Source organism: Microcaecilia unicolor, chromosome 7 (assembly GCF_901765095.1).
Source record: "Microcaecilia unicolor chromosome 7, aMicUni1.1, whole genome shotgun sequence".
NCBI lineage: Eukaryota > Metazoa > Chordata > Amphibia > Gymnophiona > Siphonopidae > Microcaecilia > Microcaecilia unicolor.
In genome coordinates, this window is record NC_044037.1 from 42,153,768 (window position 1) to 42,172,349 (window position 18,582).

General features: G+C 44.1%; 1 protein-coding gene across 2 annotated transcripts in view; it reads right to left on the reverse strand.

Moving 5' to 3' along the window:
- LOC115473998 (transmembrane 9 superfamily member 2-like) overlaps positions 1 to 18,582 on the reverse strand; it is a 176,755-nt gene that overhangs the window by 92,534 nt on the left and 65,639 nt on the right. For both annotated transcript variants that reach the window (XM_030209257.1, XM_030209258.1), the window contains one exon: positions 6,993 to 7,101. In XM_030209257.1, the coding sequence (XP_030065117.1) occupies positions 6,993 to 7,101 (109 nt within the window). The remainder of the gene's footprint in view (positions 1 to 6,992; positions 7,102 to 18,582) is intronic.

Here is an 18,582-nt window from a genome sequence, read left to right on the forward strand (position 1 = left end):
TAAGGCATTACACTTCCCTGCTCACAAAAACAGAGGTCACAAGGAGTGACGGAGAAGATATAAGGAGAAGTAGTATGGGAAACTAAAGAGTGAGGAAGCAAATAGGTAACCAATTTAGGAGACGTAGAGAGAAACAAAAATCATGACAGTGCTGGAGGTGATAGGTCACGTAGCTTAATTCTGAATACACTGTAGAAGACTGCTGCTGAAGTCTCTCAACAGGCTGCAGTAAGCACAAGCAGGTGGTGATCAGTAGGTAAGTTTTTGGTATAGCATTATGTACACATTTTTCAGTATTATTTTTGATTTGTACTTTGATGTATTGATATTTTGGGGGAGAGGGGTTATCAACGTAGGCTACCATTAAGATGTGTTACTTTACTATTAACTCCAGTTATTAGTAACTAGGTCTCATAGCATCTAAAGAAGGCAGTACAGAAATGTAATAGAACTGTGCTAAGAAAGGAAACGACAGATTTTGGTGAAAGTATAAAAAGAAACAAGTTTTAGCAGTATTTTGACTGAACAGAGAAGGAGGAAGAGGAGTCAAAGGCAATTCAAAAGATGCAAACAGAGGGAACATGGAAGATGGTAGGAACAGAAATATTTAGAAAGGGGCAAAGCAAGTTTGGAAACATAAATTTTAACATACACAAGACTGAATTAAGGTGGCAACAGGATGTCTAAGCTGTTACACCAGATGAGAAAGCCAAAGATCTGAAACTGAATTACTGATGAAAGTTTTGATATAGAGAGATCTGAAAGTCAGCAGCATAAAGATGGTTTTGAAAGCTATCAGAAGAGATCAGAACTCCAAGAGAATCAGTGTATTAAACAAAGAAAGGAAAAAAAAGGACCCAGAACAGTAACTGCACTGTTTCGCCAGTAAAAGAGTAACTCTTCAAAACCTGTCAGATAAAAAGCTGCGATTACAAAAAATTGGCCTTAGCACACCTTTACACGTCTTTCCCATGCGCTAAGACCATTCTTACCATGGCCATAAAACCCCCAATTTTTTATTTATTTTAATCACAGCCATGCACTAACGTTGCCATTAGCTCATGGCCATTTTCTTAAACTACTGCAGGAACTCTTACCGCCACCTATTTTGTAGACAGTAAGGGCTCCTGTGTAATCCATGCACTAACCTGCTAGTGTATGGTAATGTAGATGTACTGATTAATGCAGAACAACCACTTTCTGCCCCTGACACACCTCACAAAATAATACAAAAACTTTTGTGTCTGGTTAAGCACACGCACATCCCCAAACAGGGAACGCATTAGCATGATGATTTCCAACAGGAATCAGATAATTCCTGGTGCTACTCCTTAAAAGTTGGAACAAGCTTCCATTTGAAATCAAGTCTGAATCTAGTTATTTGTTATATAGGGAAAAGATAAATGACTTGGTTGGTGGCCCCTCTTACTAAAATGCGTTATAAAATGGGCTTAGCACATTTTAACACTAGACTTTCCTACACACTAAGCCCATATTTAAAACAACAGTAAAATGAGGCTTTTTTTTTTTTTTTAATTTGCAGGTCATAACATGTGGCAACTGCAAACAATCAACATGGGAGCACTTACTGCCTCCTATTTAAGAGGCGCTAAGTTCTCATGTTAAGTCTGTATTATCTAGTTAGTGCACACTAATCAGAACACACTAGCTAGATAATAATGCTTCCACGCCCATTCCCCACCTCTGCAAAAAATAGTTAAAAAGTGGTACATGATCAGCATGCAGAAAAGAAGGAACTTAATGCACAACACTTTAGTGTTTTGCAGTAGGCGATTTCTGACACATTAAGCACACGTTAGAGCTTAAATGCCTTTTAGTACAAGGTCCCCTTGGAAATCTTAGCAACTGTTACAGCAGTTATAAGGGCACAGGATGGTGTTTCCGTTCAAGCTATTAAAAGCTGAAGTTTGGGAGGAATCAATTTAAACTGGGGATAGGAAGTATTTTTTTGTTTATGGCTTTGTAATATTGTATATAAATTGCTTTTATCTTTAGGTTGTCCTTTTATTTGTTGTTTTTAGAATGCCTTTGTACTTTATTAATTTATATTTTAAATTTGTTTTAATTGTGTTTTCTGCATTTCAATATTTTTTTTATAACATATTAAGTTTAAATGAAATTAGCAAGACATAAAATTCTAGTGTGCCCTGTGGAATGCCCGCTCGGTCTGCAACAAACTTTCCTTCACCCATGATCTCTTCATCTCCCGTTCCCTTCAACTGCTCGCCCTAACTGAAACCTGGCTCACCCCTGATGACTCTGCCTCAGTCGCGGCCCTATGCCATGGAGGTTATCTTTTCTCTCATTCTCCCCGCCCAGTTGGCCGCGGTGGTGGCGTCGGGTTAATACTTTCGCCCTCCTGCAGTTTTCAACTTCTCCTCCTACCGCAGTCTCACTGCTTCTCATCCTTTGAAGTTCACTCCATCCGTCTATTCTACCCGCTGCCACTCAGAGTTGCAGTCATTTACCGCCCCCCTGATAAGTCCCTCTCTTCCTTCCTTACCGACTTCGATGCCTGGCACTCCGTTTTTCTTGATCCCTCATCCCCATCCCTCATTCTTGGAGACTTTAACATACACACTGATAACCCATCCGACTCATACGCCTCTTAGTTCCTCACTCTAACCTCCTCCTTCAACCTCCAACTGAGCTCCACCACCCCTACTCACCAATCTGGCCACTGTCTTGACCTCGTCCTCTCCTCTACCTGCTCACCCTCCAATTTCTGCGCCTCAGCTCTTCCTCTCTGACCATCACCTGATCACCTTCACACTTCATCACCCTCCCCCACAGTCCCGCCCAACACTAACCACTACTTCCAGGAATCTCCAGGCTGTCGACCCTCCTACCTTATCCTCTAGTATCTCTAATCTCCTCCCTTCCATCTTGTCCTCCGAGTCTGTCGGCAAGGCTGTCTCCACATACAATGCCACTCTCTCCTCTGCTCTGGACACCCTTGAACCATCCATCTCCCGTCCCACAAGGCATACTAATCCCCAGCCCTGGCTGACCCCTTGCACCCGATACCTTCGCTCCTGCGCCCGATCGGCTGAACGCCTCTGGAGGAAATCTCGCACCCATACTGATTTCATTCATTACAAATTCATGCTATCCTCCTTCCAGTCCTCCCTATTCCTCGCCAAACAGGACTATTACACCCAATTGACTAATTCCCTCAGCTCTAACCCTCGTCGTCTCTTCGCCACCCTTAACTCCCTCCTCAAAGTGCCCTCCGCTCCCACTCCCCCCTCACTCTCTCCTCAATCACTGGCTGACTACTTCCACGACAAGGTGCAGAAGATCAACCGCGAATTCACCACCAAACCATCTCCTCCTCTTCACCCTATAACCCACTCCCTCAACCAACCAACCCAGGCCTCCTTCTCCTCTTTTCCTGATATTACCAAAGAGGAAACAGCCCATCTTCTTTCCTCCTCGAAATGCACCACCTGCTCCTCTGACCCCATCCCCACCAACTTACTTAACACCATCTCTCCTACTGTCACCCCCCCAATCTGTCATATCCTTAACCTCTCTCTCTCCACTGCAACTGTCCCCGACACCTTCAAGCATGCTGTAGTCACACCACTCCTCAAAAAACCAGCACTTGACCCTACCTGTCCCTCCAACTACCGCCCAATTTCCCTCCTACCCTTCCTCTCCAAGATACTTGAACGCGCCGCCGTTGCCTTGATTTTCTCTCCTCATACCAACCTCGATCCGCTTCAATCACACTCGACAGAAACGGCACTATCTAAAGTATGCAATGACCTGTTCCTTGCCAAATCCAAAGGTCACTCACTACTCCATCCTCATCCTCTTCGACCTATCCGCCGCTTTTGACACTGTCAATCACAATTTACTTCTTGCTACATTGTCCTAATTTGGGTTCCAGGGCTCTGTCCTCTCCTGGTTCTCCTCTTATCTCTCCCACCGTATCTTCAGAGTACACTCTCATGGTTCTTCCTCCACCCCCATCCCGCTCTCTGTTGGAGTTCCTCAGGGATCTGTCCTTGGATCCCTTCTTTTTTCAATCTACACCTCTTCCCTGGGCTCCCTGATCTCATGTCATGGTTTCCAATATCATCTTTATGCTGACGACACCCAGCTTTACCTCTCCACACCACACATCACTGCCGAAACCCAGGCCAAAGTATCCGACACTGCTGCCTGGATGTCCAACCGCCACCTGAAAATGAACATGGCCAAGACCGAGCTTATTGTCTTCCCACCCAAACCCACTTCCCCTCTCCCTCCACTCTCTATCTCAGTTGATAACACCCTCATCGTCCCCGTCTCATCTGCCCGCAACCTCAGAGTCATCTTTTACTCCTTCCTCTCCTTCTCTGCGCATATCCAGCAGATAGCCAAGACCTCTCGCTTCTTCCTCAATAACATTAGCAAAATTCGCCCTTTCCTCTCTGAGCACACCACACGAACTCTCATCCACTCTCTCATTACCTCTCGCCTTGACTACTGCAACCTACTCCTCACTGGCCTCCCACTTAACCATTTATCCCCCCTTCAGTCCGTTCAGAACTCGGCTGCACGTCTTACCTTCCGCCTGGACCGATATACTCATATCACCCCTCTCCTCAAGTCACTTCACTGGCTTCCGATCAGGTACCGCATACAGTTCAAGCTTCTCATACTAACCTACAAATGCACTCGGTCTGCAGCCCCTCCTTACCTCCAGAGCCGGTGGTTGGGAGGTGGGGATAGTGTTGGGCAGACTTATACGGTCTGTGCCAGAACCGGTGGTGGGAAGCGGGGCTGGTGGTTGGGAGGCGGGGATAGTGCTGGGCAGACTTACACAGTCTGTGCCCTGAAAGGACAGGTACAAATCAAGGTAAGGTATACACAAAAAGTAGCACATATGAGTTTATCTTGTTGGGCAGACTGGATGGACCATGCAGGTCTTTTTCTGCCGTCATCTACTATGTTACTATAAGTACATAAGTAATGCCATACTGGGAAAAGACCAAGGGTCCATCGAGCCCAGCATCCTGTCCACGACAGCGGCCAATCCAGGCCAAGGGCACCTGGCAAGCTTCCCAAACGTACAAACATTCTATACATGTTATTCCTGGAATTTTGGATTTTTCCAAGTCCGTTTAGTAGCGGTTTATGGACTTGTCCTTTAGGAAACCGTCCAACCCCTTTTTAAACTCTGCTAAGCTAACCGCCTTCACCACTTTCTCCGGCAACGAATTCCAGAGTTTAATTACACGTTGGGTGAAGAAAACTTTTTTTTATGTATGTATGCTACCCTCATCTCCCCTTACGTTCCTACCGGTAACCTCCGCTCTCAAGACAAATCCCTCCTCTCAGTACCCTTCTCCACCACCGCCAACTCCAGGCTCCACCCTTTCTGCCTCGCCTCACCCCATGCTTGGAATAAACTCCCTGAGCCCATACGCCAGACCCCCTCCCTGCCCATCTTGAAATCCTTGCTCAAAGCCCACCTCTTCAATGTCGCCTTCGGCACCTAACCACTTTACCTCTATTCAGGAAATCTTGACTGCCCCAACTTGACATTTCGTCCTTTAGATTGTAAGCTCCTTCGAGCAGGAACTGTCCTTCTTTGTTAAACTGTACAGTGCTGCGTAACCCTAGTAGCGCTCTAGAAATGTTAAGTAGTAGTAGTAGTATTTAATATCAAAATCCATTCTAATTTATTCAAAATATACCACATAATTGTCATAGAACCTTGAAAAAAAATCTGTCAGAAGAAACTAGGGCCTGTGTTCATAAATCCTTATTCTATTAAACTAAGTCTGAAAGGCAAAAATTGTCCACAAAGCACCTTCTGCCCCCTAACCGTGTCATCTTGGGCTTTCTTCCTAGCAAAGAAAAGGCAATTTAAGAAAAATGTACATCCCTTATGTGCTGATGATCAGAAGCCCAATGCTGTTCAAAACGCGCTCTAAATATATGATCAGAACAAATAGCATGCAAATTTAGGTACGCTATTAACTCTGATCATAGGGTAAAGTGCAGTCAAAAGCTTGGACCTGTCAAACACAGGAGATAGAGGTGCATGGGACCTCCAGACCTCTACCACCCCTTCGGCCCTGGTGGCCTAGTGCCACCCCAAACAGTGACACTGGTGGGGGGGGTCTTGAGGTGGCCATTTTGAAGGCGGCACTAGAAAAGGAGGGAGTGTGTTAGTCACTCCTCCATCGCAGAGGTATGGTGGACCGCTAGACCACTAGGTGGGGGGTTGGGTTTGTGGCCCACTGGGCCACCAGGAATTGTTTTGGCAGGGTGTGAGAGGGGTTGGGGGGCTGTGTCAAGGGGGGCCTGGTGAGGTCGGGACTTCTACAGGGTGGGACGTTCTTGTCAGATTCAGGTCATATATTGGGGATGATTGTGGGGGGGGGGGGGGAATCTACTAGCATGCAGATACATTGGGGACAGGGAACCTCATTCCTCCCCACCAGCTCTGGCGCGCTGCCTGCTGAGCATTGGGGAGGAATATAAATGTCCTTGTTTAGCAGGCATTTGCATGCTATTAGCATTCAGAGGTGGACAGCACATTGTTACAAGCGCTCATCGGCTCTGATTCTGGGGCGCAAGCAAACATGGGCACTAATCCAACACTATTGGCCTCTAGCGTCCATGTTTGCTTTTGATTATCTGGGTATGAATTCCGAAGAGCCAAAATAGCACTCATTAACCTCTCTCAAGTCTCATGATTTACAATAGTGTTTGAAAGGGAAACTTAGCATGAGCAGTAAATCTTTAATAAGCCAAGCTTTCACTACTAAAGGCAAACTAATCATTAGTAAGTCCAATTATTTAGGTAATCTATTTTATATACTTGAATTCAAGGTTACCTGTGCACACAAGTGGACTTTGTAATTAACAGAATTACTAAAATGTCCACAAGTATTTCATTTAAACAGTTGTAAAAGAGTGACTGCTAATTAATTATAGTAATCCAATCAAAGCTACAAAACAGTACTTACAGAAGAATCAATCTGGTTGTATCTTGCAATATCTTTATGAAGAGTTCTTAACATGATCATGGCAACCATGCCCGATAAGAACAGAACAATTACAAGGGAGTTCATGATGCTGCACAAAAAGATAAATGCAACTTTTTAATCACTGCTTGTTTACTTGAGTGATACTACAAGAATATGACTACAAACAAACCTAAAATATCTACTATAACCAGAGAAGTCTGCAACACATTTCAGTTTATCTGCCTTCATTTTTCTCTTTCTATAGCTTGGGACAAGTACATAGCATCTCTGATTGAAAGGCAGAACAGATGATATGGATGGGTAGACTGGAAAGACCGTATGGTCTTTATCTACCTTTATTTGTCTTATATTTTTCTGATTTTTGCGGCCTACGTGGGTTCTTAATGTCTTAGAGTGGAGGAGTGGCCTAGTGGTTAGGGTGGTGGACTTTGGTCCTGGGGAACTGAGGAACTGAGTTTGATTCCCACTTCAGGCACAGGCAGCTCCTTGTGACTCTGGGCAAGTCACTTAACCCTCCATTGCCCCATATAAGCGGCATTGAGCGGGAAAGCGCAGGGTACAAATGTAACAAAAATAAAATAGATACTATTGGAGATTCTACATGGAATGTTGCTACTATTGGAGATTCTACATGGAATGTTGCTATTCCATTCCAACATTCCATGTAGAAGGCTGCGCAGGCTTCTGTTTCTATGAGTCTGAAAATATGCCTCTATGTTGCCTAGCTAATAGTTTTTTTTTATGGACCTACCCTCCAGAAATCTGTTCAAAAACCCCAGATATATTGCTGTCCTTAACAGTACCCTCCAAAAAGAACTTCCACAGCTTAACTGTATGCTGACTGAAAGATGAACTTTGGATTTATCTGTTCAATTTCCTTAACTCTTGCCAGATCAGTCCAGACAAATGGATTATGCCACTTGTCACCTAAAATGAGCTCGAAGCAGATTTCATACCCCTTACATGGGGGCTGGTTCTGCCTTCAGCTCCTCAGTATCCTACGTCAAAGCTAAGACAACTGAAAACTTATGTTTTGGGTTTCCAACTCGCCACCAAACCTGATACAGTCAAAAGCATTTCATTGTCTCTAATCCAGGAATGAGAATTCTATACACTGTTAGTACAACTACCTTCAGAATAGTCTAGAACATACTTGCTGTTAGCTTTCTGAATCTGTCAGACAGAGCCCTTGTGCATCAATGGTTCTATGGGTGGGTTCTGGATTGGTCCGGCAGGACTAAGTCCAAATTACACCTTCCTTATTGCCCATGAAAAAGCAGTTCAGTTCAGATGAATGGGATGTATCCAAGCTCTACCCAGACTGGGCAAAAGTAAGCCACAATAGCACTCAGGACTCTTACACCTCAGCAGAAGATCTCAAAGATTTACATAACAATTAAGATCCCTTCATTAATGCATAAAGCTATTCATGATGGCTGCTTTAATCATTCCCTATACTCCCACACATTGCCTTTGCTCACTGAATGAGTACAGACTTGTCATTCCTACCCCGTCATGTGCAAAATGGGAATCTATTCATAGTAGCACTTTTTTCCCCTCTCGCCTTTCATTTGGAATTCCCTACCCCATTCATTGACATCTCATAGTTCTTATTCCAATTTCCATTCAGCTCTGGAAACCTATCTACCTTTCTCAAATCATATTTGAAGATACATGAATCTCTTGTCCTCTCCCTGCCCAAGCCCATCATCCAGAAGGAGTAGGTAACCCACAGCACTGGAAATTATTTGAACGATTCTTGAGCGGATTTCTTGGTATGACTCTTTTTAACTGTAATTCCTTTCCTACTTATGACCGTTATTTTAATAATTTTTTGTAAACCATTTCAATTTATTCTCAGCTTTGGGAACTTGTCGGGATTGAAGGTTAACCACAATAAATCTGAATTTATGGGGGTTACCCTTACTGACAATCAGGAGGAGGAGATATAATCATCTTTCGCCTTTCGTAGGGCAAGGTCCAGTTTTTGTTACTTAGGCATACAGATCCCTAGGGATATATCTAAACTTTATGCTTTGAACTATATACTCCATTATTTCAACAACTACGGAGGGACATGAGTAATTGGAAAGATGGGTGGCTGTCCTGGTGGGGTCGGATTTTGGCACTTAAAATGAACCTACTGCCCCAGTTATTGTTCTTGTTTCAAACACTTACTACTACTTATCATTTCTATAGCGCTACTAGACTTACGCAGCGCTGTACACTTGAACATGAAGAGACGGTCCCTGCTCGACAGAGCTTACAATCTAATTAGGACAGACAAACAGGACAAACAAGAGATAAGGGAATATTAAAGTCAGGATGATAAAATAAGGGTTAGGAGTTAAAAGCAGCATCAAAAAGGTGGGCTTTTAGCTTAGATTTGAAGACGGCCAGAGATGGAGCTTGACGTACCGGCTCAGGAAGTCTATTCCAGGCATATGGTGCAGCAAGATAAAAGGAATGGAGTCTGGAGTTAGCGGTGGAGGAGAAGGGTGCAGATAAGAGAGATTTACCCAGTGAACGGAGTTCCCGGGGAGGAATGTAGGGAGAGATGAGAGTGGAGAGGTACTGAGGAGATGCAGAGTGAATGTACTTATAGGTCAATAAGAGGAGTTTGAACTGTATGTGGAAAAGGATAGGAAGCCAGTGAAGTGACTTGAGGAGAGGGCTAATATGAGCATAACAACGTTGGCGGAATATTAGTCGTGCAGCAGAATTTTGAACAAATTGAAGAGGAGAGAGATAGCTAAGTGGGAGACCTGTGAGAAGCAAGTTGCAATAGTCTAAGCAAGAGGTGATAAGAGTGTGGATGAGGGTTCTGGTAGTGTGCTCAGAAAGGAAAGGGCGAATTTTGGTGAAATTATAGAGAAAGAAACGACAGGTTTTAGCAGTCTGCTGAATATGTGCAGAGAAGGAGAGGGAGGAGTCGAAAATGACCCCAAGGTTACGAGCTGATGAGACAGGAAGGATGAGAGTGTTATCCAGAAATAGAGAATGGAGGAGAAGAGGTTGGTTTAGGGGTAAAGATAAGAAGCTCAGTCTTGGTCATGTTTAGTTTCAGATGGCGCTGAGACATCCAGGCAGCAATGTCAGACAGGCAGGCTGATACTTTGGCCTTCCCATATCGGTGCCACAAGCAGATTTAACCAGCTTGCAGACTGAAATGGATAGATCTGTATGGGGAGGGCGCACTCCGAGATTAGCTAAGACAGTGATGTGGGGGCCAGTGGAGGGGGGTGGTAGGGGAATGCCCAACTTAGTGTGGTACTATTGGGCGACACAACTGAAGCTTGTCTCTTGTTGGAGCCAAGGGGAGCAGTCCCCTACAGCAGTACTGGAGCAACATTTTGTACAAAAATATTCGATAGAAGCTGTACTTTGGGCATCCCTTACCAAAAGAGACTACAAGCAGATGACGATCAACCCGTATGTGTCCCATTTATTATCACTATGGGGCTTTTTGAAATATAGGCTATGGGGCACTCGGTCTTCTTCATCGTTGGCATATGTAACTCAAGAGCCAGGATTCCTGGGCGGTCTTCGGCGAGCCACGTATGTTGCCTGGTCTTGTCGTGGCCTACTCAGGTTTCATGACTTTCTTGACATGGGGGAGATGCGTCCCTTTAAGGAACTGCAGGAGGACATAACTTGTCCTCATCGGACATCTTTCCATATTTGCAGGTAAAGCACTATATATCGAGTCAGGGTTGGTTAAGGGAAGATTCCGATGAAACTGAGCATTTTGAAAATTTGTGGGTTTCGATAGGTAAGCTTAGGGGCACTATCACCCATATTTATAGGTTCATAAGAGGGATGGACTTTGTCAAATACCCTTACATGAAAGCATGGGAGGAGGACTTGGGGGGTGAGCTAAATGTGCATGAATGGAAAAGGATGTGTCTGGAGGTGAAGAAAGCTTCCATGTGTTTTGATTAAAGAAAATGCTTTAAGTTCTATGTAGATGGTATTATACTCCTGCCAAGCTCAAAGTTATGTTCCCTGGGACTACAGATATATGTTGGAGGTGTGGGAAAGCCAAGGGGACCTTTTATCATATCTGGTGGTCTTGTGAACGCCTGCAGGAGTACTGGCAGGGAGTCACACAAAGCCTATCTACAAACCTGGACACGTGATCCTAAGTGGTGTTTGCTTGGATGGGGCAATCGTAGAGGACTAAAATGGCAGCGTCGCCTCAAGAGGCTGTGTCTAGCAGCGGCAAAGACTGTTATAGCAGCTCATTGGAAGTGGAACATTGGACCGACATTAGTTAATTGGCGCTCCAAACTTGAATTGTTGGGGGAGATGGAAAAATTGACAAAGTTGCCTGGGTCAGTATGACTCTAAAGCTGAGGAATGGGTACATTTGGACCGATTATTGGGTAAAGATACTGCGGATGGGGGGGTAGGGAGTAGGGGTCTGGGGGGGAAGTTAGATAAGGGAGGGGTTAATGGAGCTTGGGGTTTCTGGGTTTGGTGTACCTGGGGAAGGAGGTAGGTTGGGGGGGGGGGGGTTTCAAAGGTTTTCTGTGGGTTTCATGTTGTACAGTTATGATTATGCACAGTATGCTGTTTTTCATATTTCAAAATTCAATAACAAATTATTGTTGGGAAAAAAAAAGCTGAAAACTCCAGCACTCTGATAAGCAGTGCTGACCAACTCAGGTTTACCTAAGAGCATCTGGCTGAGCCACAAGACTTGTGGCACGGCACCCTCTACACAGATAAGTCTATAACTGGCCTTTCTGATCATCATAAACATTTTGTTTGGCAAAACTCAACTGCCTGCCACCTCACCCCAACTGTCAAGTAAAGCAATGGAAGGGCTGCATTTCTGATCAGGACCTGGACAGCTAGTTGTTATGAATTCTGCTTTATATCAGAGAATTCTAGAGGAGAATATCAAACCACCTGGGCATCTAAATGGCAGATGATGTTTAATGTGAGCAAATGCAAAGTGATGAATTTGGAAAAGAGGAACCCGACGTAATGCAGGTTCAACATTAGTAGTCACCGGCCAGGAAAGGGATCTAGGTGTCATCGTTGGCGAAACGCTGAAACTTTCTGCTCAGTGTGCGGCGATGGCTAAGAAAGCAAATAGAATGTTAGGTATCATTAGGAAAGGAACAGAAAACAAAAATAAGGAAGTTACAATGTCTTTGTATCTCTCCATGGTGCGACCACACCTCAAATACTGTGTTCAATTCTGGTCACCGCATCTCAAAAAAAGATACAGTGGAATTAGAAAAGGTACAGAGAAGGGCAACAAATATGATCAAGAGGATGGAACGACTTCCCTATGTGGACAGGCTAAAGCGGCTAGGGCTCTTCAGCTTTGAGAAAAGACGGCTCAGGGAGATGGAGATATGATAGAGGTCTATAAAATAATGAGTGGGGTGGAACGGGTAGACATGAATCATATAATACTAGGACTAGGGGGCACGCAATAAAGCTACAAAGCAGTAAATTTAAAACAAATCAGAGAAAATTTTTCTTCACTCAAAGTGTAATTAAACTCAAATTATTAGCCCCTGGAATTCGTTGCCAGAGAATGTAGCAAAAGCAGTTAGCTTAGCGGGGTTTAAAAAAAGGTTTGGATGACATCCTAAAAGAAAAGTCCATAGACCATTATTAAAATGGACTTGGGGAAAATCCACTGCTTATTTCTAGGATAACTGTCAAACTGCTGCGGCGTTAATCTACTAATATCATCACATATACAATACAAAAAGTAATAGATTTTAAGGCAAAAGTGCCCAATAGCTTCAAAATAGGTTTCTCAGGGAAAGTCTCATTTGCCTTAAAATCTACTACTTTTTGTATTGTATTTCTAGGTTAAGCAGCATAAAATGTTACTGTACTTCTTTGGGATCTTGCCAGGTATTTGTGACCTGGATTCGCCACTGTTGGAAACAGGATGCTGGGCCTGATGGACCTTCGGTCTGTCCCAGTATGGCAATACTTATGTACAAAGAACGGAAAGCAATCAAATTTATTAACAGCAATTAGTTGCCCAGAATCATCAATTCTCTGTGGAACAGGCTAGAAACAAATTTCATGTCAGTGCTGTCAGATGACCAATTTTAGGGCCCCTTTTACAAAGGTGCGCACACTAACCGCGTAGATACCCATAGGAATATTATGAGGATCTACAAGATTTTTCCCCATTAGTGAGCTGCTTGTCTTCAGAAAAACAATGAAGTTACATACCTGTAGCAGGTATTCTCCGAGGACAGCAGGCTGATTATTCTCACCATTGGGTTGTCGTCCGCAACGGCTCAGGAGACCAGAAAAATCTTGAGAGCAAACGAAGAAGTCTCTCGAACGCATCGCACATGCACGAACAGCTTCCTGCCCGCAACACGAGCGTGAGTCCCTCAGTTTAATAAAAAGCAAACCAGAAACTGGAACAACTCCAAGGGGAGGAGGGTGGGTATGTGAGAATAATCAGCCTGCTGTCCTCAGAGAATACCTGCTACAGGTATATATCTTCATTATCTCCGAGGACAAGCAGGCTGATTACTCTCACCATTGGGGTATCCCTAGCCCCCAGGCTCACTCAAAACAATGAACATTGGTCAATTGGGCCTCGCAACAGTGAGGACATAAAGATTAACCTGAAAAGAAACACAACTAAGTGAGAGTGCAGCCTGGAACAGAACAGAAATGGACCTAGGAGGGTGGCGTTGGATTCTAAACCTCGAACAGATTCTGCAGCACCGACTGCCCAAACCGACTGTCGCATCGGGTATCCTGCTGAAGACAGTAGTGAGATGTGAATGTGTGGACTGATGACCTCGTTGCAGCCTTGTAAATCTCTTCAATAGAGGCTGACTTCAAGTGAGCCACTGACGCAGCCAGGGCTCTAGCTTTGTGAGCCGTAACATGGCCCTCCAGAATCAGCCCAGCTTGGGCGTAAGTGAAGGAAATGCAATCCGCCAGCCAATTAGAGATTGTGCGTTTTCCGATGGCAACTCCCCTTCTGTTGGGATTAAAAGAAACAAACAGTTGGGCAGACTGTCTAAAGGGCTTTGTCCGCTCCACATAAAAGGTCAATGCTCTCTTACAGTCCAAGGTGTGCAACTTGTCTTCACCAGAGCGGGTATGAGGACGGGAAAAAAAATGTTGGCAAGACAATTGACTGATTCAGATGGAACTCCGACACCACCTTCAGCAAGAACTTAGGGTGAGTGCGGAGGACTACTCTGTTATGATGAAACTTGATATAAAGGTGTATGCACTACCAGGGCTTGGAGCTCACAGACTCTATGAGCTGAAGTAACAGCCACCAAGAAATTGACCTTCCAGGTCAGGTACTTCAGATGGCAGGAATTCAGTGGCTCAAAAGGAGCTTTCATCAGCTGGGTGAGAACGACGTTGAGATCCCATGACATTGGTGGAGGTTTGACTGGGGGCTTTGACAAAAGCAAACCTCTCATGAAATGAACTACTAAAGGTTGTCCAGAGACAGGCTTACCTTCTACACGTTGATGATAAGCACTAATTGCACTAAGATGAACTTGTATGGAGTTGGTCTTGAGACCAGACTCTGATAAGTGTAGAAGGTATTCAAGCAGGGTCCGTGTAGGACAAGAAAAAGGATCTAGGGCCTTGCTGTCACACCAGATGGCAAACCTCCTCCATTTGAAAGAATAACACTTTTTCGTGGAATCTTTTCTGGAAGCAAGCAAGACTCGGGAGACACTTTCTGACAGACCCAAGGAGGCACTTTCTAAGGTCTCAACATCCAGGCCGTGAGAGCCAGAGACTGGAGGTTGGGATGTAGAAGCGACCCCTCGTTCTGGGTGATTAGGGTTGGAAAACACTCCAATCTCCACAGTTCTTCGGAGGACAACTCCAGAAAAAAAGGGAACCAGATCTGACGAGGCCAAAAGGGCGCAATCAAAATCATGGTTCCACGGTCTTGCTTGAGTTTCAGTAAAGTCTTCCCTACTAGAGGTATGGTAGGATACGCATACTTAAAGGCCTGTCCCCCAATGATAGAGAAAGGCATCTGACGCTAGTCTGTCATGAGCCTGAAGTCTGGAACAGAATTGAGGGACTTTCAGATTGAACTGAGTGGCAAAAAGATCCACCAAGGGGGTGCCCCACGCTCGGAAGATCTTGCGGACAACGTCCATGTTCAGTGACCACTCGTGAGGTTGCATGATCCTGCTCAACCTGTCGGCCAGACTGTTGTTTACACCTGCCAGATACATGGCCTGGCATGATGCCATGATGGTGCGCCCAAAGTCACATCCGGACGGCTTCCTGACACAGAGGGCGCGATCCGGTGCCCCCCTGCTTGTTGGTGTAATACATTGCAACCTGATTGTCTGTCTGAATTAGAATGATTTGATTGGACAGTCAATCTCTGAAAGCCTTGAGAGCGTACCAGATCGCTCGTAATTCCAGGAGGTTGATCTGAAGATCCTTTTCCTGAAAGGACCAAGCCCCTTGAGTGTGAAGTCAATCTACTGTGCCGGCCATGTGTCCTAAAAGTCTCAACATCTGCCGAGCTGAGATCTGTTGAGACGCTCGAGCCACGGACACGAGGGCGAGAAGACTGTCTGCCCTTGCCTGAGGAAGATAAGCTCAAGACATCCATGTGTCCAACAGCTCTAGCAGTCGAATAGTCATCCGCATGGACTGTAGAGCACCTGCCTCTGAGGTGCTCTTCACCAGTCAATCATCGAGATAAGGGAACACATGCACTCCCAGTCTGCGTAGCGATGCTGCGACAACTGTCAGGCACTTTGTGAAAGCCCTGGGCACAGATGCAAGGCCAAAGGGCAGAACACAGTACTGAAAGTGCCGAGTTCCCAACCGAAATCCAAGATACGTCCTGTGAGCTGGGAGTATCGAGATGTGGTTATAGGCATCCTTTAAGTCCAGAGAGCATAGCCAATCGTTTTCCTGAATCATGGGAAGAAGGGTGCCGAGGAAAACCATCCTGAACTTTTCTCGGACTAGGAATTTGTTCAGGGCCCTTAGGCCTAGGATGGGACGCATCCCCCGTTTTCTTTTGCATAAGGAAGTACCTGGAATAGAATCCCAGCCCTTCTTCCCCTGGGGAACGGGTTCGACTGCACTGGCCTTTAGAAGGGCGGAGAGTTCCTCTGCAAGTACCTGTTTGTGCTGGGACCTGAAGGATTGAGCCCCCGGTGGACAATTTGGAGGCGTGGATTCCAGATTGAGAGTGTATCCTAACCAGACTATTTGAAGAACCCACCTGTCAGAGGTTATAAGAGGCAAAACACACAGTGGATCCAAAAAAGTCCTCTCACAATGAGTGTCTTCCTGAACAAGGTCTTTATTGACAGTAGCAGAAATGACCCGACACGTGACGTGTTTCGGCCGTGAGGCCTGCGTCAGGGGTCTATAAAATAATATAATATACAAAGACATGCATAAAAATACAATTATAATTAAAAACATGAATAAAAACTTGAACATCCATATACAATTTCTTGTACAAATTTAGACAAATAAAACATCAGAATGAAAGATGCAAAGTATATATAATAAAAAATATATGATAAAAATATAAGAGTATATGACTTTAAAAGAATAAAGAATATTGAATTATGTAAAGATATGAAATTATACCACATAGAGATAATGAGGACAAGGCATGGAATAAAATACACAACATAATAAAGTATAAATATAGAGGACATACCTAGTATTATCTGTAGAAAAAAGTACCTTGTAGATCAGATGAAAAAAAGCACTAAAGCTGCTAACAACGATATCTATAATAAATATGTAAGCGAAGGCATAAATCACTACATACTCTCCATACATACATATACAACAAAATGAAATGATACTGAAAAAAGTGAAACATAGAATATATGGACAGGGATCCCAAAAAATTGTTTTGATGATGGAGAATAATGAAGAAGACCACACGGGTATGAAAATAAAAATAAAAAAATGAAAATGAAAACAAGGCACGGATGCCAAATGAATCAGCAAATGTGAAAGGTGATGAACCATAAAATGATAAGGATGGGAGAAACAGAAAAAAGAATTGCCTGATGTTACTGTGAAAAATAGCATATATTAAAAAAGAAGACCATAAACTACTAAGAAAAATGGACCATAACATAGGGGAACCACCTAACTGAAAAATAATATTACCTTTGCAAAAGTGCATAAAGAACCACATAACATGCTGGCAGAGTACACCTGAAGGCCATGTTTAGACGATACTGTCACCATAAAAAATATAAAATAAGAGTCAGCAAAAGTATATTGGCATGTAAAGATAAATAAAGCTGTGCCCACAGGAATGATGACATAAATATCCTCAGTGTAAATCAAAAAGGGGGCAAAATTACAAATAAAAGGTAAATGCCAATCGAAATGAGAAAAAATAAATAAGAAAAAATAATGGGTGTGGGGCATGCTATAAGCTATTGCAGCAGCCAGCATAGCTATCAGCGATACAACGCGATCGAGCCATGAAAACGCCAAAGTTAATACTGAGTACTGAAAAGTACGCTAGTTTATGTAAGGCACCATGCTAAACTCAATAACTGCACTAAATCAGCACTAATTTAAGTGAAGACTTAATGAAAGTTGGAAAGGCAGAGGAGAAATCGATAAAAATGCTTATCATACACAAGAACCCGTTAATACATATGAGAGCATATGAAGACAATATGAAACAATACTATCAACACGGAATATTAAAAAAAAAAAATGAGTCTAAAAATGTATATTAACATCTAAAAATATCTAAAACTGTGCCCAAAGAGTCATATGGGATCTCCTCGGATCCTACTCCGCCTGTTGAAAGAAGGATGTCTCCCCCTGAGAGTCTTTCTTTTTCCTCCTTTGTTCGGGAAATGTCTAAGGATATTTCCTTTCCCATGGAGGTTGTGGATGAGCCCAGGGCTGAGATGCTTGAGGTCTTGGACTATCCTTCTCCGCCCACAGAGGTTGCAACGGCCCCCTTGCATAACACACTCAGGGAAGTTTTTATGCAAAACTGGTTGTTCCCTCTAATTCAGTGGTCCCCAAAAAAGCAGAGTCCCAGTACAGAGTCCATGGAGAACCAGTGGCGAGAGGTTACAAAGATTAATGCAAGATTTTACACCATTAGAGGCAGAAGAATGTCCCGGTGTATCTCTTGTAGATTTATGGACAGATATGATTAAGAATAATAAATCTATAATACAAAATGAGTTACAAATTCAGTGGCGAGAGGTTATAAGAGGCCACCTTTGGTGAAAAAATATCAACCTCCCCCCGACTGCCAAGTCATCTAGCACGGGCACTTTTTCTGAGGCTATGCTGAACTGGAGCCAGTCAAAAGCCCGTCCCTTGCTTTTGCTGGGGAGCCGCAGGGGCCTTAGAAGCACGCCATTGAAGGGAACGAGCGTGCTGGGGCTGAGCCTGGACAGGCTGCCGAGAAGCAGGAGTGTACCTACACCTATTATAGGAATAGGGAGCACCCTTCTTCCCTCCAAAAAACCTCCTAGATGAGGAGGCGGTAGCAGAAGATGCCCAGCGGGAGAGAGAATCCATAGCATCATGGTGCTTTTTGATCTGATTG